This window comes from Rhopilema esculentum, chromosome 4 (genome assembly GCF_057945365.1).
Source record: "Rhopilema esculentum isolate cy_ngs chromosome 4, ASM5794536v1, whole genome shotgun sequence".
NCBI classification, from domain to species: domain Eukaryota; kingdom Metazoa; phylum Cnidaria; class Scyphozoa; order Rhizostomeae; family Rhizostomatidae; genus Rhopilema; species Rhopilema esculentum.
In genome coordinates, this window is record NC_142818.1 from 10,424,534 (window position 1) to 10,448,781 (window position 24,248).

Below are 24,248 nucleotides of genomic sequence, written 5' to 3' on the forward strand. Positions count from 1 at the left end.
AGCCATGTTGAGTTAAAGCTTGACCCACGCACCTGGTGTGATGCCACCAATGTCGGCATGATGTCCACGACTCGCAACATAAAAAACAGGACGTGGATGCTCTTCGTAGAAAACCTATGAAATAGTACGAAGTTGCAATGCTGAGATGACCTTCGTGAAAGAGCAATATACAAGTTAGAAATCACATGGAAGGAAGAAAACCTTATTTGACATGTCCCAAACATGTTTTAAAACTACCAGATGGCAAAGAGCAGAGCCGTGGCTAATTTATACGATACCTTAGGGTGATGAAAAAAGCTTTCTACATAGGTGCTAAGCATTCCTAAGTTATCGTGTAGATGACCTTAAGTGAAATGCAAAGAGCATTTTAAGAAAATTTACGTCTCGAATTATCCTAAAAGCCAGGTTTCAAAAAGTTTATCCATGGGTCCTTCCAAATGCCATAAGCAAAATCAAAAAGCTTTTTACATCTGCAGCCGTACTTTCACATGTTTAATTTGAATTTTCCAGGTGAAGTACATGTTTCTGATTGCCCACGCATTCTGCAACTCAGAACTGTATTCGAAATGGAGACAAATCCGAATTGAAGTTGATTCGGCGTCGTGTAACACAGAATGAAGTTCTCTAAACGTAGCCACTGGTTACTTTGAGCAAACTTGTGAACATTTTCAGTGTTAGCTTTCAATTTATGCCTGAATTACACAGCCTGATAAAAGTGTATTTAATACGTGAAAGTTATGAGATACGTGGTAATGGTACATACTGGAGTTATGACAGTAAGGTCTGGGAGATGGCTGCCCCCAGCCGATGGGTGGTTGCTCAGTATGACGTCACCTTCTTTTAGGCTATCACCAAGAGCATTTATCTGAAAAGGCAAAATAAAAAACCTGAAAGATTTACAAGGCATTAAGAAGATTCGATAGTTATCATCTCTCTAAATAAGAGATTCATGCGTAAGATTAAGTGTTAGTTAAATGTCTCAGAAGCTCTAGCTAAAGTCAATATAAATATGCTCACTAAACTAATAGAGATTTTCTGTGAAATAGAGAAAGAAGCAGCACAAGAAATAAAAATATATACAAATAGCCTCAGTCTGCGGAATATTATAAAGAAATATTTTTGATATCAAATTCAACTGCGCATGCATGATAGCATATAAAGGAAATTGAGAAAGGATAAATTGAACGCACCTGGTACCGCACAGTTTCCTGCATCGCACCAAGATGAACAGGAATATGTGGTGCATTCGCAACTAAGCCACCATCTGGTCCAAACATTGCACAAGAAAAATCCAGTCTTTCCTTGAAGGAATTTATACAGAAGGATTAAGAGTCAAGTGTATAACTTTTTCTTGGATACCAGGCTTAGGCTGGTCGGAGGGCCGGTCGGCCGGATGCTCTTAGAGCTGAGACTATTAAGAGATGGTTATTAGTGAAGTTGGCCTCCTTTGCGATCAAGACACATGAGCTGATATCCCAATGAAGATACAGAACAATTTTGATATATGGTTTTCCACACATAAAATTCACTCATTGACATGGAGCAATAAGAAATAAAACAGCAATCAAAATATGACAGCTTTTCATTTCTAGCAGTCATTGCAATATTCTCAATAATCGTTGCACTGTAAATTTTTGTGCATTGTTCATTAAATTTAAAATTACTTGGTACGTCCAAACCATCGGATTGTTCCACCTTTCGTCACATACTTCACAATATTAGACACATGTCTTGAAATATGACTGACTGGATAACCAGCGGCTTCTTCGTAACGACTACGCATGCTCTTCCGTGAAAAACGTTGGTGCAAGCACCTTAATCTGAAAGCCTTTCCTTGCTTTTAAAAATACACCTCTGCGTACAATTCACTAATTTAAAGAATAAGGTTAGGACATACATCTTGATTTCATGAATGCTGTAAATTTCGGAGTAGAAGATGCTTGAATAAATAAACTCGGTTATCAGGAGAATCAAAATACTTGAAAAAGTTTCTTTACCTTTATATTCGTTGAAATTGAGGTTCTCTGCAATACCCTGGAAAGACATTATCTATTCAAAATCAACATTTTTAGCACAAAGTAGGTCTGTGACCAACTGTGTAGTTAAGCAAAGTGGCCGTAGGCCCAACTTTCTTTCAATATCTTATTTCTATAACTCAGCAACAATTTTATGAACTATGGTATAAACTCTACTTGCAGGTTATTGTTAACTTGCACATTACAAAATTATTTTCAACAATAATTCGAAAGACTGTGGCATAAGAAATCGGTTGGGACGTCAAATCTACAAGCTGAATGCAACATTGCTCAGTCAACTGTATCGAGACAAAATATCCAAAAATTATATGTAATACTCCACAAGGGTAATGTCTGGACTCTCTCTTATTCATCTCATATTCAACGACTCCGAACAATGTTTACGAAGAACTAAACAGGTGTATATGTTGGTGATACACATGTTACGATAGAATATACAAAGGTAGACACGAGAGGAACAGAATTAAGTTTTTGAATGGATGAGGAAAGCAGTCACAGACCAAAGACAAAAAAGATAAATATGATAATTGGACCGATTCGTAAGATCAATGAAACAGCTATAGAAAGGCCCTTAAAATTAAATGGCTCTGATTTCTTAATTCGAATGAAAATTTTATATCAGAAAAACATCCAGATATAGACCAGACAGAAAAAGGCTAAAAACATCCAGATATAGACCCATTAATGGCAACAATCACCAGAGAGCTGTTATAGAGAATAAACTGCTGGTGTAATTAGGACATGGTCCCTAGATGAAAAATATAATTTGAAACTTTCGAACTGAACAATGTTAACTACTCGAGCAACCAGAACACAAACCTTCCCATTTGCTCAGCTGTACTCATGAATCGATGTGAGAATATTGATAGCTGCAAAAACAAAAAGGATTATTATCGAAAAAATAATGCCGAAAAAAAATGACGATTTAGCGCTCCAATTTTACTTAAAGGCTCTTGCGCAACCGGCATGCTTTGCGATTATAATTCAAAAACTGGCCTAATATCGTACTGCATGAAATTAAAAAACACAGTCAATTGCGCAAGAGCCTTTAATATTCAATACTCAAATTTCTCAAAATTACTATTACACATTGCAAATTATAAAAGCAGCGAGAACAAAAAGAAAGCTATTATCAGATACCAGCATATCAAATTCCATGTTATAATAAATATAAATACAAAGTACAGGAACCGATCAACTAGGACATTATCTACTTCAAAAAGTACGTGTTAATTAAAATGTTCAGTATCAGGTAGGTAAACATATTATGAAAATTTTTTCAATTAATTGATTTATAGCTGTTTTTGAATCAGTAATATAGCCTGGATAGCAAAATAGCAAAACTTGTCTTAACGTACTTGAATAGGGTCTAATTTTTCTCCAATGAGGTGCTGTCCCTTTCTTGATAGAATCTTTGGAAGAAAATATAATATAAATAAACAAATAAAATAGACTAAGCAATATTCCACTGAAGTATGAGTAGACGTAGGAAAATTTCACAAAAAATTGACTGAGATTGATTTTTATTCCCTGGTAGTCAATCTGAAGATGTCACGAAATAGCAGAGACATTGCATACTAAAGCTTTTCGTTTGAGTATAAACCTCGAATAATAACCGAAAGAAAGAAGAAAATTAATCGAAAACAACGTGAGAGGAAGAAAGAGGTGTTTGATTGATGAAAGCCAATCAAAGCTTGCCATCTTCAAATCTTGCGACACCAACAACTTAAATTATACAATCTTTGAGCACCCTCTATAAATTAGGAGCTTCTTGTCAGATCAGCTAGGAATAGACAAAATTTTATAAATCTTAATATGTATCTAAAAATTTATAAATCTGAAAACAGTGCTCTAACAACAAGTATGAGATTCTGATGAGAAATGACAGGGGATTATAGTCTGCACATTTGAAGAATGAGAAACCTGGGCTCGAATGTCTCCAGTCTTTGTAACTGCAGCTTGACATCCAGGCTCCACCAGAATAGTGCTATAAAACAACAAATATGGTGGATATTTTTATGGATATACATCAATTTTATACACTTATTTAAAATCAGATTGAAGTTAAAGAAACCACACAAAACACATCAGATAAATGAAGGCTGATACAATAAAAAATTTGGACTTCTCTATAATTTTAGCAAAAAATACTCGAGAACGTAAAGTGAAAAAGCTCACAGTACCTGTTCTTGTCAATAATAATGGCAGGTCCATTTATCATGTGACCAAATGTCAAGTCCTCCATAAGATAAGCATTGGTGCTCAGGTAACCCTCTTCAAAGTAACATTTCGTAACCTGCATTACAAAAAAAAAATACAATCAAATCTTACCCTAATCTGATTGTAGAATAACGTTCTAGTTTGACAATTTAGTGTGACAAATGATGGGGAAAGGAAGATCAGGGGCTCCAACGCAAGTTTGAAGTGGGGCGCCGAGGGTACATTAAAGACCAATGACGAAAGTTTTGTAAAAATGCTCCAATATTTTGCAAAAATGTTGGGAGGCCATGTCCCAACACCCACCGGGCCCTCAGTCGGAGGCTTTGAAAAACCAGGGTGTTCACGGTCACTTCAAGGCAAATTATATTTAAAAGGGAGATTTGCAAGTTTGAAGGAGGGTTTTGGAAAATGTACCCAGTTTCGTTGACCCTTGTTGACAAATGGATAAGAGCCTGCAGGCATGACAAGATCATCTTGTGAAGGTTACGTATTGCAACATAACTTAAAAAGTTTGAAAATAGCAGGAGAACGTTCATTAAGTCAGGCAGCTCCAACTTTGCGGAATAAACTTCCGTTTTCAATTCGGTTATTTGCATCAGTTCAGTTTCAAGCAAACATTAAAGACATACCTACTTAGGTATTACTACTCTTAGAAAGAATGATCATAGTATCATAGCATTATAGTATCATAGTATCAGAGTATCATAGGATCGGAGTATCGGAGTCTCAGAGTATCATAGTATCATAGTATCATAGTGTCATAGTATCAGAGTATCATAGTGTCATAGTATCAGAGTATCATAGTATCAAAGGATCAGAGTATCATAGTATCAGAGTATCATGATATCAGCATACTATCGTAATATGATTTGATATGTCTCTGCTCTCCCATGGTATTTCTTTTGCACAGTTTAGCAATTTTGAGCCAATATCTTAATAAAAAATCCTATGTAATATATATAACGGACTCTAATTTAGTTATCAAGCGCCTATGGGCCTTTGGAATATACGGCGCTATAAAAATGACAATATAGTATCATCATTACTGTTATTAAAAATATGTCCCCTATGAATGCCCGATTAAAAGACAAAGGCTATCTAATGAAACATAGCACCTAAAATTGACTCTTAACGGGTTGTGTTGACTTCTTTTATATACAATAACGATTGTATGTTGTTTTCCCCTGCAGATCAACTGTTTGAGTTTCAGGCCAATGGTCCTAACGGTTAATCCCTAATTTTCTATAGCACGTATTATTTTCAAATTATCCTTATTTTTATGGAAGGCAGGGTGCCTCTTTAGAAAGATGAAAAACACTCCATAAAATTTAAGAATCATCTTGAAAACGGCACACGTGTCGTATTTATGACGATTTTGCGACTACAACGAAGAAAAAATACGGCTAAAGCATTCAGACCCGGATAATTTTGGAACCGATATTGTATAGGTCTCGTGTTTGTCAAGCGGTTATCACCTAACAAACCCGATAATGTAATTTTGGAACCGATCTTGTATAGGTCTCGTGTTTGTCAAGCGGTTATCACCTGACAAAAGACTTACTGTTTCTACTCTGGGAGGTGAAGTGGCTTCTGGAACATTCTTCTCGATCTGAATATTTGATCGTCCCGTGGCTCTCACCCTAATATCATCGACTATGATTGGTCGGTCAGGAATAACAAAGCCGAATTCCATTTGATATCTAGAAAGAGAGCGAAAATTAAACAACAAGGGAAGATGCAAGGAATGAAGATGGAGTCAAAATATAACAGGATATCCGCTAGCAAGCACGAAGCAATTATAACTTAAAACCAGTTGCGAATTTTTAACCATCTACCACAAACTTGAACCAGAGATGTAGCGGGATCTTTATCGAAGAAGTGTGACGAAGAGAAAAGAGCTTTGTTTATGTTTTCTGCTTCATTATCGAAATCAAAAGTCCTATAACTCACTACGGATTCGACTGCTGAAATATATATTCTTAAGTTAAGTGCGTTATAAGTAACATGATAACGAGGTTCATACTGAAAAGGAGGATATTCCTATTACAGAGAAATGTGGGGAAGGCGGGGCGGGGGCTGAAAGGGCTAAGCTGCCTTTAATAATTTCCATCACATATTTAAAACCATACAAAAAATCGCCTTGATCTTGGTTTCAGCATGTTTGCCCCACCCTCGCTCAAAAAGTTTTTTGCCCCCTCAATCCGTTATATGCCCCGCTTTTCTTGAAAAAAGACAAAATTTTCTAAGCGTATTTCTGCCCGCATTTCAAATATCTTTAAAATGTAGAAAGGGCCTTGTTGCAAACTATAAGTTTAGATACAATGTTTATGAGTTGTACAAATATAAAGATATTGAATATCATTGTATTTTCTGGTTTATGCAAATATACTTTTTTTAGAAATGTAGCAGAGAATCGAGGGAAACCAATAAGAAAAAGCCATCGTTCTTTAAATGTTGTGTGGAATCAAATTTTACATTTTCAAAGCGGTATCAAATGAATGTTGCTTTGTCGTCTTTGGCGGTATTTTGTTCCAAATTTCTATAAAATTGTATTGTAATCAATTCTACAGGGATCATGAAAGTTTACGCTACGTAGGTATAAGAAGCTTGAAAAGTAAACAATACTCGTGTTGAAGTAGCAAAAGTAAAACTTAATATCAAAGTTAATAACAAAGAGTATTTATCTTCTTTCTCTTTCATATAAGTTGACCAAGTTAAGCTAGATTTTTTACGAACCTTTTCAGGAAGGAAGTTTTAAAGTCACCGTGTTTACCACATTCTTCTTTCTGCAAATCGAATTCATATTCAATCTAATGAATGTAATTCAATGTAAATAGTTTGAAAAAAACATGAATCAAGCTATAAAATAAAACTTATAGATGTTGGGAAAAACATGATTCAGCACCATAGTCATTTGTTGTTGGGGAGGGGGTGGGGGCGGGGTTTTGGGTACTCTGGCCCTTACAAAATTTAAAAATCTTTGCTTTTAATGAATAATCTCTTTTGTTCCTATAGTTCTAAATAAGGTAACCCTCTAAACATTTTATCCAACCTACGTTACTGTACCTTTTAAAGGCTCGCTAAATCGTTTTTAAAAGCTCGCTTAATCAAAATCTGTCATAATTCGGTTTTTATTTAAAAAAGTGTAGAGCAATGAACGTTGAGTTGTAGAATGCAACCTTGGTTCTGATTTCATGTCTTAGTATAAAAGGAAGTTACTTAGCATTCATGAACAACAAATATAACAGAAGTCCCATTTACCTTGATTTCAGATGCAGAACACATCAAAGCACAGTCAGTTTTTTCATATCTCATATGCAAAAATGGTTCACAAGATATCAGAGCGCTAGAATAAACGAATAATTAATATTTATTGTAAAAAAATTATTATAGAAAAGAGAACACAAGGTCTTGCAAAATTTTCCATTTTCAGAATGAACTCAGAAAGTACAAATGCTATAAAAAGGAGCAGGCTGTCACTTTTAGAAGAAGTTTTTAATATCACAAACTCGATTTAAGTGCCACTGAAATACTATTGCCATAAACTTCTCTATCGGACTTGAAGTTGTAACTAGGGGGTTGATCATTGCTGAATCGATTGCCACAATTAATTTTAAATTTTGCTGGAGAGAAATGCTTGTTTATGTGGGGGTTTCACCCCGTAGTCTGGCGAAAAAAGGCATGGGGCGAGTGAGTTTTTTTATTTATATGATCATAACAACATTGGAAAACCCAGTGTTGTTGTAGTATAAAAGCAGAACGTAGAGGGGTTTGAAAGAAAATAACACGTCTGAGACGGAGAATCCACAGGCATTTACGCAACTCGACACTTTGGAGTTCAAAATAGCACTGTGATAGAAACAATATGCAGGAAAAAATTACACCATTCGATTCAGTAGCTTTTATTGATCTTTCTCTTTGGAATCAACACATTGTCAAAATTTTTACAATGGGAATGTAAGGCCTCCTTTGAATTAGCCCCAATCTAAAAACGTCTTTCAAGATAATAAGTCTCCGGCGGAGGGAGCTAGTTCTAGGACTGTATATGATTGACTCAACAACCATGAAACATGGATGGCGAAAAGTATATTAAAACTATGTCAGGGGCGGACACTTGGTCAAATATTGAGGGGGGGAAACCTATTGTTTTAATAAGATGAAGTCACATTTCCCATTGTTTTAGCATAGAAAGACCATTGTCCTCTAAAGTATTGGGGAGGGGGGGGATGATCGCCCCCCCCTCTCCCCCGCAGGTGTCCGCCACTGAGCTACGTGTCCTTTGGCTACGTGTGAATAGTATATCAAAATGCAGTGATTGCTGAAATGGCACCAACACAGAGAGAAATCAGTTTCTAATGACAAAAATCGACAGGCTTTAAGCCCCAAGAAGGACGGACATCAGGCTTAAAGTTAAAAATCAACTCTAAGGTTATGTCATTAATTATCAAAGTTAAACCATAAAGTTATGAAACAGAATGACATGTAATTAAAATGATCGTAGAGCTCTTTGATTAAAGTCTTCTTTAGATAGCGGATATTAACAAATTGCGAGAATACCTGGAAAATCCCTGTCTTGTCAATTCTGCGTTGCATTGCTCAATAAGTGCATCAATTCTGGCATCAATGCGGTCGAATGCATCTGTTTAGAGTAAAGAAGCATAAAGATAGTTGTGGATAAGGCATCAGTAAAAACGTTTCAACTTGACTAAATGTAGAGATTTAAAAAGCTTCAGCATCGCAAGGTAGGACACCACAGATTTGAATGGAAGTGTGGAGTAAGGTGTTTTGTAATTCTATTTCTCAAAATGCCCCCAGTTCTAAACGCCTCTCAGGAAGTAAGAACGAAGGATCCATCATTTGAACTAATAAAAAACTAGGCAATCATTATTTGATAGAATGGCCTGGATTCCAAACAGAAAAGAGCAACATTTACGAAGAAATATCGAAATAAATATCCATGGAAATATACAATTAGGTTTCTATAAAAAACTGCTTATAATAAACTATAGTAGTTTTTCTTTTAAAATTAAGAAGCTCTTTCAGACGATATCAGTGGCCAGCAAGGGTGAAACAACTTTTCTGTAAATTCCTATAACCTCGACCCCGGAAAAGTGTACTGGAAAAATGAAAAGCAACATAAAATGATGAAAAAGAAGGTGGAATGAACTGCTGTCTATCACACGGAAGGAAAAGCCTGGGTTACAACAGAACATCGTGCAGATTACACTCGAACAATATCGGTGCTAACATTACTGCCCTAAATACGTTTTGTCGGGCATTTCTTCAAAAGGGTAATACCAAATTGACGAAAGCAGTCAATATCCAATAATAAGAAGGCAAATGAACAATGAGTTGAGAATATCAGTGAGAACAATAATTCACCTTTGTTGTATGTGTCTGCGGAAGGCTCTTGGGCTTCGTGTACAACGTCAGCAAGAGCTATGCCATATGCCGACAAAATACCCGAATACCTACAGAGTAAACCGAATATCTGTCAGATTAAATACACGTCTTAATAACAAAGTGCTGATTTCTGATATTAGGTATAGTCATAGCAAAAGGAAATAAATCAGAACTAGCAAATCATATTTAAAAAGCTATTGCTAACTTAACGAGAGTGAGTTGAAAGTAAAAGCAGCTCAAAGTGACATAACAAAAATGTCAGACCAGAACAAATCAACTTAAAACGCAAACTTAAACGCAAACTTAAACGCAAACTTAAACGCAAACTTAAACGCAAACTCAAACGCAAATTCAAACGCAAACGATCGACAAGATGCCCATTATCCATTTAGAACCCATCTTCAACCAGCGTTGTCAGAAAGAAGGCCGTACGGGTAACCAACTCAAGCCAAAGTGCGCAGAAAGAGACCAAATCAAACAATTTCCTAAAATGAATATGCTGCCCAAGCTTCGTAAATATTTCCACGCATGCGCCTTTGAAATAACTTTCAAACCTCAGACAAGAAAATTGAGAAACTTTCTCATTAACAAATTCCTTTGATAAACGTTAAGTTTGGTGATACAGCATGACATTTGGGAGTGCATTGTGTAGCGTTGTTCTTACAACTAAAAATTTGTTTGTTACTTAGGGTGTGTTAGCTTATACAAACAAAGGAATGTTCTCAAAATTTCCGCTGAAAATGGCCAAAAAAGCCAAGCAGGCAAAAGCAAATGTTCCAAGCAACTTTGATAAAGGCCGAAATTCTAAATCTGGCCAGAAAAGGCATATTTGGCAAGCCTGTCCCCAACGACTTTATACAAACACACAAAAGGTGCAAAAAGGAAGGTTTTTAACCATTAGAGCTAACATAAATCTAGAGAATACTTGCTTATGAATAAATATCTCTGACATCCCTAATGAAGCTGCGATGGAGCAAGCATGTTGTCCGCCAGCACCGCCAAAACAGGACAGGATGTGCTTCGCAGTGTCGTATCCCTTTGCCTGCGTAAGCGCCCGAATGGGCCTACACATGGCCTCATTAGCTACTCTTATGAAACCAATTGCAACTTCTTTGATCGATAATGGCATTTGATCGTTCTGTGCGGCTCTGAAATCGTTTATCTATGGAAATAAAATGAATTTTAAGTTTTATGACAATTAATATTTATAATGATAGTAGCGCGATCCAGAGATGCCGGAGAAGGGGGCGCGGGGGGTCAACCCCCCTGTTGCCTGTTGAAAAGAGGAGCAAGAGGGGCAAGAGTGGCCTTTTCATTAAAGTGCCCCTGAAACTGGCCAGTTGTAATAATCAGAGAAATTCATATAAACTTCTGATTGTAGTGCTTAATTCATGACGACAATTCTCAAAACTTGTAAGATAATTCCTTACGCCAAAAATAAGCCAATTTTCAAGATACCTACAGACACCCGAAATAAAATGAATTAAAAGAGGTTAGGAATTATCTTTTAAATGCATTTTTACTCAAGCCTGCCCCCCTCCTTGCCCCTTGGACGTTCCGGCGTCCCTCGTGCTAGCTCCTACTGCGTTCTACTGTAGGCTTGCTTGGCGAAAACGCTAAGGATCAGGCATTTTGGCTGCTGGATTTGCGGTTACTTCCACAAAGCTGATAACTGAGTTGAGGGTGTGGCCAACAAATGCAAGTGACAGTCTCCCAACTTAATTTTGATAAATCAAATACTAAAAAATATTCAAAAATTCCTAAGGTATGACGAGTGATAATATAGTATTAAAAGAGCAAGAAAATACCAAGCAAGAAATCTGCAGTCTACCTGTGAAACACTGGGCAACAATATCCCTCCGCCTGTACCTGAATTTACTTATAAACTAACAAGAGAATGCTGAAGATCTGAACAGACACGTCCAGTTTTCGAAAATAGGTATCTCTGAAGTATAATAATGTTAACTATGAGGTTTTTTGAAGCCAACAATAAATGGTTGTGAGAAAAATAAAAATTGAAGGTTAGATACAAGGGTGTAGAGCTAGGGGGCTCAGAGGGGCTTAGCCCCCCTTGTTAGTGCCAAAATTGGCAAATTTCTACTTTTGTTATTGTTTTCCTCAACATTTTATGCAAGAGCCTCCCTTGTTATTTTGATAGCACTATTGCTTTATTATTTGAATTGTTTTTCCAAAATTCGAAAAAATTTTGGTCAAGAAAAATCGGTTTCTTGCCATCTCGTCTTTCTTATGGTGCACTCTCTCAATTAATGCTTCGTCGGAACGAATTCATATTGGGGGTGGGGGTGTTTAACCCCTTTTCATTGCTTTCCATTCAGTAAAATATTACAAAGGGAAAATAGTACAGTTTGAAAAATTTGGGGGGGACGGGCCCAAAACGTTTGAAACGCTTTCAAAAAAAATCAAACATGTTCATCAAACCCGTTACCTAATGAAAAAAATAGTAATAATAACAACGCTTCAGGCTGGGTACATTTCTCTCTGTACCTATCGATAATTAGACAGTCCCAATAAAAAAACAATTATTGTGAATACTTTCATTTATCCCCTTAGCAGTGCTTACATAAAAATCGATATTTCATATAAGTCAGTCCATTTCTAATTCCTCTGAATTTCTAACTCTCCCACTCTTACTCATAGCGAAATTCAAGTCCAACAGGCTTAAAATACTTTTCAATTGCTTCTTCCATTCGTTTGTTCATCTCGTCAGTGAAGTAGTTCTTCCAATCTCCTACCTCCCCTCTCCGAATAAAGCTCCCTTCTTTCTTCAAGATCTTTCCATCTTGAAGCCCTTCTAAATTCACAGACTTATTTTGTTTCATTTTCTTAAAGCTCAAGTGATCAACCAAAATCCCAACTTGCTCTTCTGTGATTTCCTTCCCCAAAAATTTTGCCACCTTTCTGATATTGCCAGCCAAATCAGCTTTTAGTTCTTCATAGAACAATATGCAAACATTTGGATGGTTTCTTTGCTTCCATAACTGTTGGGTGTGTTCAAAATATGACGTGTAAAGCAACAGACCATCCATGAATAGATCAAAGAAGGTTGCAAAATCACCATTGTAATCATAAACGTTAAATAACTTTTCAAAGTGGAAAAATGAGACGACAGTGTCTTTTGGGTTTCTCAAACACATCACAACCCTGCTTTTGTCAAGTAAGTCGTCGGGAAAATGGCAAAATGGAAGGTGAGATTTCAAGACTCTTGGTGAATCCATGGTCGCTACCGTTTCGAGGAGACCTTCAAAGCGGGAACGAGCCTCGTCTAAAAAGTCAACAACAACTGGTACTTCTAAAAATGGGGTTCTTTCCAGCGATGAAATGGATTTGGCTTTGTCTATGTCACAGTTGTTCTGTAGGCACCAGACGAGCTCTTGTACCCAGGTTGTGCCACTTTTGAGAAAGCCAAAAACGTAAACATCTTCCGGGCGCACTTCCCAATTTTTATATCGATCCTTGAATTTCTCATAGGCCTTTGGCAAAATGCAGTTTCCAGGCATTGCTTTAATGTACCTCCGTCCATATTTAACAAATGGAGTTGGGTAAACCTGCTTCAACCGCTCAGTGTCACTGTCAGATAGTGGCACAAGCTGAACGGTCGCCATTCTGAGAGAAATTCTCCAGGTTAAGACCCTTAAGTAGTGAATACAACAAGGACCCTGAACCTATTTCTATTCTGTGCCTGAACTATGAGAAGTGCCACTACTTCCGCACAGCTTGGCAAAAACTGCTAGGGCTCTCACTATGGCGTTCGTTTGATTGATGACATTTCCACTGAATGTAGATATCAATAAAATTAAACAAAAAAGTATTCACTTACAACGCTATTCGATGGATAAGGGGAAAAACTCACATTGATGTACACTTATCAGATCATAAATTTGATTCTTTGATGAGGATAAGTAAACAAAATAAACAAACAACAAATGTTGCTAAGTTTGCAAAAGAAACAGTAAGAGAACGCAAACAATTAGAAAATCCTTTGGAAAAATGAATCGAAACTCCATTGCTAGGCATAGATTTTTACTCATTGCTTTTGATTGAAGAATATTAATTTTTGCATTAAAACAATTTAATCAATCAAACATTTAAACAATTTAATTTAAAGCGCCCAATTTAAAACGCGGATTAAAAAATGGAAAGGAGATAAATGTAGCTTTATTTTTTGTAAATGCTACAGAGCTCATTTCCTTGACAAGAAGATAAAGAAAAGAAACAAAGTCTTAGTTAGTGTGACATTACTAATTTTGATTTACTTTTTTTACGTAGGCCTAAATTAGATTAACTGTATCTTCTTTTAAGCCTACTGTAAACAAATTGATTATACAGTTCTAACTTATTTCACACTTGTAATTAAACGAATAATGAACCTTGATAAAACCGATTATTGTGAAAGTTTTCATTCATCCCCTTAGCAGTACATTCACAAAACTCAATATTTCACTTTAGTCAGCAACATCGCTTCATTACAAACAAATTCCAGCTCCACTGAATTTCTAACTCTCCCATTCTTACTCATAGCGAAATTCGAGTCCAATAGGCTTTAGATACTTTTCAATTGCTTCATCCATTCGCTTGCTCATCTCTTCAGTGAAGTAATTCTTCCAATCTCCTACTTCCCCTTTTCGAATGAAGCTCCCTTCTTTCTTCAGGATTCCTCCATTTTGGAGCTCTTCAAAATTCACAGATTTATTTTGTTTCATTTTCTTAAAGCTCAAGTGATCAACCAAAATCCCAACTTGCTCTTCTGTGATTTCCTTCCCCAGAAATTTTGCCACCTTTCTGATATTGCCAGCCAAATCAGCTTTTAGTTCTTCATAAAACAATATGCAAACATTTGGATGGTTTCTTTGCCTCCATAATTGTTGGATATGTTCAAAATATGACGTGTAAAGCAACAGACCATCCATGAATAGATCGAAGTAGGTTTCAAAATCTCCATTGTAATCAAAAGCGCCAATTAACTTTTCATGGTGGTAATACGAGACCAGCGTGTCTTTCGGATTTCTAAAACATATCACAACCCTGCTTTTGTCGACCAAGTCATCGGGGAAATGGCAAAACGGAAGGTGAGATTTAAAGACTCTCGGCGAGTCCATGGTCGCTACCATTTCGAGGAAAACATCAAGTTGAGGACGAATCTCATCTAGAAAGTATGCAATAACTGGTGTTTCCAAAAAAGGGACTCTTTTCTGCCCTGAAACTGTTTTGGCCTTGTCTATGTCACAGTTGTTCTGTAGGCACCAGACGAGCTCTTGTACCCAGGTTGTGCCAGTTTTTAGAAAGCCAAAAACATAAACGTCTTCTGAGCGCGTTTCCCAATTCTTATATCGATCCTTGAATTTCTCATAGGCCTTTGGCAAAATGCAGTTTCCAGGCATTGCTTTAATGTACCTCCGTCCATATTTAACGAATGGAGTTGGGTAAACCTGCTTCAACCGCTCAGTGTCACTGTCAGAAAGTGGCACAAGCTGAACGGTCGCCATTCTGAGAAAAATTCTCCAGGTTAAGACCTGTAAGTAGTGAATACAACAAGGACCCTGAACTGAGAAGTGCCACTACTTCCGCACAGCTTGGCAAAAACTGCTAGGGCTCTCACTATGGCATTCGTGTAAACGGGGTCTGAGTCATGGTAAATAGGCCTTCTCTATAGGGGGTCATTTGGTTTCGGCGTGATCGCTGCTGTTTCATGTGATATTTGCATCCGTTGTTGAAAACTTGCTGTTGATGAAAATTGTTTTGTCAATCAGTACGAGGTGAGTTCATGTGACCAGTTCCAGGTCAACCAATAGCATTGCAGTCATGAAAATCATGACTCAATACCTTTGATCCAATACCAATAGTAAAAATACCACACGTGCCTTGATTACATGTTTGACTTGATTACATGTTGTCCTGTCAACAATAGTTTTTCCAATCCGCTAATTTCCCCATGTGGTTAAGGTACGCCCACATAGGCCCTATTCGCACTGCATCTAGAAACCTGACAATGCTAATCCCTTATTGTTCTATCTTCTAAGGCGGCAAGGCTTTGTCAGGAAGTAGTTTAATTGGTAGAGTGCGAACAGCAAAATCTGAAATCTGACAAATTGTAACGTTTCGACTAATTGGTCAAAGGTTCTGTCGTAGAGCTCTGGAGCATCACAATCTCGTGAAAATCTATGATAACCAGCGGGTGACTCGGCGGACATGCCAGAATTATGTTAACACCAATAAAAAAGCCCAGGGTGCTATTTGAATGCCTGCCAAAAGTACTTGGAACACCAAGCAATTTGCGTTGCAATTCATATCTTTTATTCCTTCCCCGAAAAAATTACTACTTCCCCCCTAAAACAATGTTGATAATTTATAGAAATATCATATAAAATCCTAACCGGTTTGATAGTAAACAAACATTGTTCTGTGGAGGAGAGGGGGATGATTGATTTTGAGCTTGGAAATTGACGTCAGTGTTCCAAGACTATTTTGTTGGGGAGACGAGCGAGCGAAAGTCTTCAAATGAGTGAGGCAACCCTCCGTCCTGGATTCAGAGAGCATGCGTAATAATAACTGCGTTCTGTGCGCATGCTCTTTGACTCCATGACGGAGGGTTGCCTCACTTTTTAAAAAACTTTCTCTTGCTCGTCTCCCCAACAATATTGTAGTGCACTCTCATTCTGGAAGCAAAACGCGACACAGGATACGTTCTTCAAGCTTCCACAGTACCCACTCCTCGCTTTTTCTCTCTTTCTTTTCTTGGCTAATTTTTCATTTCCAATTTCTGCTTTCCAGCTTTTCTCCGGAGAACGTTTATTAATCCAATTAAGACGCCTTACATCGATGATTCACTTTTGCATCAGTGTCCCTTTTTTGTAGCGTTTCCCTTCTCAGGCAAAAATTTTCAAAAACCGCTTTTTCAGCATACATATTCAAAACATTGAATGAGATGAAGGCGGCAACGCAGCAACTCATTTAGACTGCTGGACTTGCAGTTTCTTCCACATAGCAGATGACTGAGTTGAGGGTGTGGCAAGGGCTGTAGAAAACTCTTCGAAGGGGGGCTGCAGCCATCTACTTTTCTCTGGGTAATTCTAAAAAACATGACTAATTTCTGCAAGGATCAAATCTTTGATTGAACCGATGGTACTTTTTGACATTTGCATTCATGTGTTACCTCAATACCCCCTTGATAACTGAAAACCCAGTGGTGGATCGAAATAGACCAATCAGAAACGCGAGCACACGACTGTTGAGGTTGACCAATCAGTGCCACTTGCCTATTCCAAGAAGGCTATATGGCCTCCCCTCCCTACATTTTATTGGCTCTACACTACTGGATGTGGCCTACAAGCGCAAGTGAAAGTCTTCTAACTGAAGGGTCATTCTGATGGATCGAATGCTAAAAATATTTATAAATGCCCAAAATATGACGAGCAATGATATACTATTAAAAAGGCAAAATACCAAGCAAAAAGCACTGGACAACCACTCTGCTATCTGTGAAGCACTGGACAACCATTTCTCTCCGCGATACCCGAATTTACATAAAAACTAACAAGAGACACGAATTCTGAAAAATTTAGGCTGACTTATCAAGTTTTCGAATACCGTAAATCCTCGAATAAGCCCCACCCCACACTCGAATAAGCCCCCTCCCCTTCGAATAAGCCCCCACCTAAAAAATCATTTTTGCAAATAAGCCCCCCTCGAATAAAGCTTATTTCAAACAATCTTTTGGTGGTACAAAACTTGTAAATGGCTTTGAAAAAAGCAAACATTTAGTAAACTAAAGCTTTTCGTCTGACACTCTTCAGAGTTTAAAACGTCAGAACATAGATCGAAAACTCTACGCTAAGAAATATATATACCCAGTTGTGGATCGAAATAGGCCGAATCGAAAGTGTTGACCAACGAAGTTTATGATAGGATAAGACCCACAGGTTCACAACGTCCACAAATGTATGGCCTACCTAAAATACACAAGCCGAATGTCCCACTTAGACCCATTTTGTCTTTGATTGGCTCAGCACAACACGAACTGGCTAAGTGGCTTTCTGAAGTCTTGGACCCTGTTCTTCAAAAATATTCAAAACATTGTATCAAGGACTCTTTTACGTTCGCTGAGTTCATGCAAAACTTGAACATCGAAAACGAAACATCTTTCATGTGTTCTTTTGACATTAGCAGTCTTTTCACTAATGTCCCTTTGATTGAGACCATCAAAATATGTGCCGACGCTTTGTACCGGAGCGAGCTTAATAGCCCACCATTCCCAGAGGAAGTATTCATTGAACTGATGGAAACTGCAACACGTTCAGTTGAATTCAGCTTTAACAATGAAATGTACCAACAAAAGGATGGTGTCGCTATGGGTAGCCCTCTGGGACCTGCCTTGGCCAATATCTTTGTTGGCTTTCATGAAGAGTGTTTGTTTGACTGCGACCAAAAGCCAGGTGTCTATTTTCGGTATGTGGATGACACATATACTATTTTCAAAACAGAGGCTGAGTGTGATATTTTCCTAAAACGCCTAAATGGTCTTCACACAGCCCTACATTTTACATTTGAAAAGGAAGAAAATAACTCCTTGCCATTTCTGGATGTTTTGGTTGAAAAATCTGACACTGGATTTCTCACCAGTGTATACCGTAAACCCACATTTTCGGGGTTATACACTCGATGGAGTTCGTTTTGCCCAAAACAAAGAAAAATCAGCCTCATCAAAACGCTCACACATAGGGCACTGATGATTTGTTCCAAGTCTAAACTCGACTCGGAACTTGAAAAACTAACTAAGATTTTTCTGGAGAACGGCTATCCAGAACATGTTATTTCAGTTTACATTAACGAGAAGATAGGAAATTTCTCGGCTGACGTAAAATTTGGTCCTCAAAAGTGCCCGGTCTATCTAAAACTACCCTGGATCGGTAACAGCTCCCTACGTTTTGAAAGCCAAATAAAACAGGCCATAACAAATTGTTTCTTCGCGGTTAACCCACGTGTCGTTTACAGTACAAAAAAGGCCCTTCCGTCCATTCAAAAGGACTGCGTTCCTGCCACAAAAAAAAGTTCTGTTATTTATGAATTTACGTGCCAGTGTGATCCTGGCTACGTAGGACGCACCACCCAAAGATTGGAGGATAAGATAAAACAACACGTTCCATCTAATATTAGAAACAAAACACATCCCCAAAGAGAACAGCCACCTCGGTCTTGCAAATCCAAAATTAACAATAAAACCTGCGATTCTGCTATCGGGCAGCATTTGCTAGAAAACCCAGATTGTGCAAAAAACTATAATGGCGACATGTTTCGGATTATTGGTAAAGCCCGATCGTCGTTCCACCTAGCAGTTTTAGAATCTATCTACATAAGCACGAAAAAACCGCTACTGTGTAGACAAAAGGAGTTCGTTTTCACCTTAGGGCTCCATTGGTAACATTCTAATAGTCAAGCGGCACTGACTGGTCAACCTTTACAGTCATGTGCTCGTGTTTCGGATTGGCCTATTTCGATCCACAACTAGGTATATATATTTCCTAGCGTAGAGTTTTCGATTTATGTTCTGACGTTTTAAACTCTGAAGAGTGTCAGACGAAAAGCTTTAGTTTACTAAATGTTTGCTTTTTTCAAAGCCATTTAAAAGCTTATTTCATTGAGAAAATTTTGTCGTTTCTATGTCGACCTATGAGGAAAATACCAAACATTGAAATACCCCCCTTCGAATAAGCCCCCCCCCCCCCCCTCGAATAAGCCACCACTCAAATTCATTTTGCTTCTCGTGAGAAGCTACCACAGAGAAAACAACTTTGGACATTCAGACGCATCGAACCCAAAGATACTTTGAGCATGACCCTCCCCCACCTCCTTTTTAGCAGAGCAAAAGAAGGGAAAATCGGGAAAAGAAGAAAGCAATTTTGTTTACAATTTTGTAAATTTTCGTGATTAAAATTCCATGAGGAATGGAAAAAACAAACCTGCTAGATCAACAAGAACTGCAGTATTACAAATTAATTTTGAACATTAAAAAGTCCACTCCAAATTATATGGTATATGGCGAATTGGGGAGATGACCAGTATCCATAACGATACAATTAAGAATGGTTGGTTTTTGGGCCAACATAGTTAGAGGTGAAGAAAGCAAACTAACAAATATCTTGTATAGTATTTTAGTCAGAAACTAAAATATCAAATGGTTTACGAGTGTGAAATATATTCTTGATAGCTCAGGGCTGTCCTTTATTTGGAACATGCATGTGTTTAATAGCCCTGAAAGTTTATTCATTCAAAAATGAAATTCTGATATGGAAAAATCACACAAAATGTATAAACGTATAAAATCATGTTTTAAAAGTGAGAATTACTTTAATGTATTACCAACCAATTTATCACAATATCTTTATTGGTTCAGAACTTTGAATCATAGGCTACCGGTAGAAACTGGGCGATGGAAAAACATTGATTATAATCACCGAAAATGTGATTTGTGTTTCTCAAACGAAATTGGAGACGAGGATCGTGCAATATTTCAATGCCATGCTTTGAAAGATTGAATAATTGAGTACATACCTGATTATTTTACCCGATATCCATTAAATCATACATTTGATTCTTTGATGAGGATAAGTAAACAAAATAAACTAACAACAATGTTGCCAAGCTTGAATCGAAACTCCATTGCTAGACATAGATTTTCACACATTGCTTTTCGCATGATGATATAAAAAGCTAGAATTTAAGTGTAGAAGTAAAAACATTGAGATTAACAGTGAAGTTAAATATTTTGCTAATTGTTTTTTTATAATAATGGGCGTTTTGTAAAAGCAATAAAATCAATTAAAACTCAGGCAAACAAGGCAATGCGATATTCGATATCTGGAGCAAAAGCGGTTAGTATGCCATAAGATTTGCAGTTGAAAACGCTAGATTCATTGTACCCTGGGTACAAGAGCCACAGAAAATAAAGGGGAAAAGTATTGTAGATCGCTGCAGCAAAGTATGAATGAATGTTTCCCTCGCCCAAATTGCGAACTGTATTTCTGAGACAAAGTTATGCACACCCAGGTACCCAGAGAAGATTCGTTCTTGTTACATTCTTGTCATAAGTTATAGATCAGAGGTACAGGGATATCAAAATTTAAACATTATAGACAATTTAGAATTACAATGATAAAAACAAATGATAAACATTCAAAAATCGAAACCAAGTTATAAAGTGCTACCGGTTGTAAGATTTGGAGGAAAAGGCGGGACGAGTAAGGGAAAATTGGGGGTCCAAAACATATTCAACGCTAGGAAATCCTCTATTGTTGTATATAGTATTGCTGTGATGGCCTAAGCACACATGTCTTTTTTTCTATTCATTCTGAAACAGTCTCATAAACCGGTTTATACTCTACTTGCATATGGTGTTACAACTTGATGATCATCAGTGCCTTGAGACTGCTGTGCAAATATTCCTGATACTACTAGAGGGATGGCATCCACAGTCAGTATAGGATTCGGATAAAAAATGGAAAGGAGTAAAATGCAGCTGTAATTTATGTAAATGCTACAGACCGCAATTTGGGTTCCTCGACTAGAAGATAGAGAAAAAGTCTTGGTGTGAAAATGACAGAATATCAAATCATCTAATGTTAAAAATCGCTTTTAATTTTTCACTCTCAAATATTTTTGTACTTCCAAGTACTAATTTTGATTTACTTTTCATAAGTACGTCTAATTTAGGAAAATACGAGGATAAAATTCAGGAACAAAGAAAAACTGCGACTAAAATCCAATGTTATAAGATAAATTTTCAAAATAAATTAAATCAAATGAATAATAATATTTTGCTCCGACATACAGGGCTTCATCAGACTAAATAAGGTAAACTGTATACAGCTACATCTTTAAAGCCTATTGTAGATAAATTGATTATTATATCTATAATATACAATGTCTAACTTATTTAACACTTGTAATTAAACGAATGATAAAAAATATCATGATAAAACCGATTATTTTGAAAATTTTCTTTTTTCCTCTTAGCAGTACATACACAAAACTCAAAATTTCATAAAAGTCAGCAACATCGCTTCATTATAAACAAATTCCAACTCCACTGAATTTCTAACTCTCCCATTCTTACTCATAGCGAAATTCAAGTCCAACAGGCTTCAGATACTTTTCAATTGCTTCATCCATTCGCTTGTTCATCTCTTCAGTGAAGTAATTCTTCCAGTCTCCTACCTCCCCTTTTCGAAAGAAGCTTCCCTCTTTCTTCATGATCTTTCCATCTTGAAAAGCTTCTAAATTCACAGAATTGTTCTCTTTCATTTTCTTAAAGCTCAAATGATCAACCAAAATCCCAACTTGCTCTTCTGTGATTTCCTTCCCCAGAAATTTTGCCACCTTTCTGATATTGCCAGCCAAATCAGCTTTTAGTTCTTCATAAAACAATATGCAAACATTTGGATGGTTTCTTTGCTTCCATAATTGTTTGATATGTTCAAAATATGACGTGTAAAGCAACAGACCATCCATGAATAGATCGAAGTAGGTTTCAAAATCTCCACTGTAATCAAACGACAGATGTAACTTTTCATGGTGATAAAATGAGACTATTGTGTCTTTTGGATTTCTCAAACACATCACAACCCTGCTTTTGTCGAGTAAGTCGTCGGGAAAATGGCAAAATGGAAGGTGAGATTTCAAGACTCTCGGTGAATCCATTTTTTCTACCATTTCGTGGAGACCTTCAAAGAGGGAACGAGCCTCATCTAAAAAGTCAACAACAACTGGTACTTCTAAAAATGGGACTCTTTCCAGCGATGAAATGGCTTTGGCCTTGTCTATGTCACAGTTGTTCTGTAGGCACCAGACGAGCTCTTGTACCCAGGTTGTGCCATTTTTAGGAAAGCCAAAAACATAAACATCTTCTGAGCGAACGTCCCAATTTCTAAACCGATCCTTGAATTTCTCATAGGCTTTAGGCAAAATGCAGTTTCCAGGTACTGCTCTAATATACCTTTGTCCATGATTAACGAATTGAATTGGATAAACCTTCTTCAACCGCTCAGTTTCACTGTCAGATAGTGGCACAAGCTGAACGGTCGCCATTCTGATTTAACTATTCCTGGTAAAACGTAGGAGAAATAACGGCAAGCCCTTCGGCAGTTTTTTTTATGGCCTTCTACTTACTGCATTTGTATGTAGTATGCGTGACTGACGAGACAAAATGGCGATGACATTCAGGAAAGTGGCTGGACTCACTCCCACTTCAAAAGGCTATCTTGAAAACATGACCTTCGGCAGTTTCTTCTTCGGCTTCTACTTGCGGCTGCTATTTGCGGTTTGGGTGACTGCCGAGGCAAAATGGCGATGACATCCAGGACAGTCGCTGGACACTGGATGATATGATAACGACGTGAAAGAGCTGATACCCTATGGGTATTTACGAGCATGCTGCGTTTCCAAAATGTCCTTGCGATGTTGGAATGCTGACTATGTATAAAAGAAATGTAGCCTTTGCGTGGTAGTTCCTTCCTGACAGTGGCGGAAATTCAAGCTTTCATTTGGGGGGGGGGGGGGGCAGGCCTACGATTTTCCGACAATATAACATCACGAACCATGTATAATTTCAAAGAAACTGCACATTTTGATAAAAATAGTTGATTTTTTGACGGGACACTTTCTGACCACGCCATAATTAAAAAGCAAGAAGAACAATCCATTTTTGATTTTTGATGTCAAGATTGATATCTCATCTAAGACAATTGATGATACAAGAGGTAGACCGATTACACTTTTGACAAGTCGTACGTTCATTTTATGCATTTTATCTTGTTTTCGTCAGTGAGAAATACGTTTGAAAATAACTTTTGTTCAGAAGTGTTGTGTAAGTTTGCTGTTACTGCGTATGTTTATGTAACTGCGCATATCTGTTTTATAACTAACTAGAGGATAGTTTACCATAATGCGTTCACAGTTCTTTTATATTATGCCGTGGGAAATTTAGCGTGTATTATATTTACTTAATTATTTCTTTTTGATTGTAGTGATTTTGATCGATGAAATGTTATGTTATTTGAAATGAAGTTATCTCCTTGAAAGTTGGAATCTGTACCGCAGAACCAGTAAATATATTGTACAAGAAGAATCCGATAGAAATTTTGGCTGATCTTTACGGAATTGAAATTAAATACACAATTCACAAGCAGTTTTGATTTTGGTCATATATTGTTTGATTGATTATTTGGTAATGGCTAATATTTTATCAGCTATGATATGTTCAAATTTTGCAAAAAAGGGCACAGAGAGGTTATAGAAAGGGTAAAAAAGAAAATGTATATCACCTGCGAGCAAAGCGAGCAGAAAATTTGGCAATTACGCTCCTTGGATTAGCTTAAAATTCCTTTCCAGAACATTTACATGGAGTAATTTCGACACGTTAAACGGTTGTCAATTATCCGACGAAAGCCCGAATTTTCCGACGACGTCGCTGATTGGGGGGGGGGGGCCGAGCCCCCCAAACCCCCATAACTTCCGCCACTGCTTCCTGAGATGAACAGGCGAATGGATGAGACAATTGAAAAGTATTTGAAGCCTGTT

At 37.3% G+C, this 24,248-nt stretch overlaps 4 protein-coding genes across 6 annotated transcripts in view; all 4 read right to left on the reverse strand.

Annotated features, from left to right (window-relative positions):
* LOC135691340 (5-oxoprolinase) overlaps window positions 1-24,248 on the reverse strand; it is a 56,368-nt gene that overhangs the window by 9,513 nt on the left and 22,607 nt on the right. For 2 of the 3 annotated variants that reach the window (XM_089113657.1, XM_089113655.1), the window contains exons 15-28: window positions 10,589-10,821; window positions 9,639-9,727; window positions 8,814-8,895; window positions 7,518-7,602; window positions 6,993-7,066; window positions 5,818-5,956; window positions 4,220-4,332; window positions 3,960-4,023; window positions 3,395-3,448; window positions 2,856-2,905; window positions 1,998-2,034; window positions 1,191-1,301; window positions 764-865; window positions 33-114 (exon numbers count right to left, since the gene is read on the reverse strand). In XM_089113657.1, coding sequence (XP_088969783.1) covers window positions 33-114; window positions 764-865; window positions 1,191-1,301; window positions 1,998-2,034; window positions 2,856-2,905; window positions 3,395-3,448; window positions 3,960-4,023; window positions 4,220-4,332; window positions 5,818-5,956; window positions 6,993-7,066; window positions 7,518-7,602; window positions 8,814-8,895; window positions 9,639-9,727; window positions 10,589-10,821 — 1,315 coding nt within the window. The remainder of the gene's footprint in view (window positions 1-32; window positions 115-763; window positions 866-1,190; window positions 1,302-1,997; window positions 2,035-2,855; window positions 2,906-3,394; window positions 3,449-3,959; window positions 4,024-4,219; window positions 4,333-5,817; window positions 5,957-6,992; window positions 7,067-7,517; window positions 7,603-8,813; window positions 8,896-9,638; window positions 9,728-10,588; window positions 10,822-24,248) is intronic. The other variant, XM_065209179.2, reaches the window with a different exon arrangement.
* Window positions 12,011-13,751, reverse strand: LOC135691346 (sulfotransferase 1E1-like). The gene has a single exon (XM_065209186.2). The coding sequence runs from the start codon at window positions 13,280-13,282 to the stop codon at window positions 12,308-12,310; it is 975 nt and encodes a 324-aa protein (XP_065065258.2). The 5' UTR covers window positions 13,283-13,751; the 3' UTR covers window positions 12,011-12,307.
* On the reverse strand, window positions 13,899-17,295 carry LOC148960418 (sulfotransferase 1E1-like). Its single transcript, XM_089113673.1, has one exon. It carries the CDS (start codon window positions 15,161-15,163, stop codon window positions 14,189-14,191), a length of 975 nt encoding a protein of 324 aa, XP_088969799.1. The 5' UTR covers window positions 15,164-17,295; the 3' UTR covers window positions 13,899-14,188.
* LOC135691347 (sulfotransferase 1E1-like) lies at window positions 21,370-23,191 on the reverse strand. The gene has a single exon (XM_065209187.2). The coding sequence runs from the start codon at window positions 22,755-22,757 to the stop codon at window positions 21,783-21,785; it is 975 nt and encodes a 324-aa protein (XP_065065259.2). The 5' UTR covers window positions 22,758-23,191; the 3' UTR covers window positions 21,370-21,782.

Coding starts and splice junctions, on each gene's coding strand:
- LOC135691346 (XM_065209186.2), bottom strand. CDS start 13,282: ATGGCGACCGTTCAGCTTGTGCCACTATCTGACAGTGACACTGAGCGG.
- LOC148960418 (XM_089113673.1), bottom strand. CDS start 15,163: ATGGCGACCGTTCAGCTTGTGCCACTTTCTGACAGTGACACTGAGCGG.
- LOC135691347 (XM_065209187.2), bottom strand. CDS start 22,757: ATGGCGACCGTTCAGCTTGTGCCACTATCTGACAGTGAAACTGAGCGG.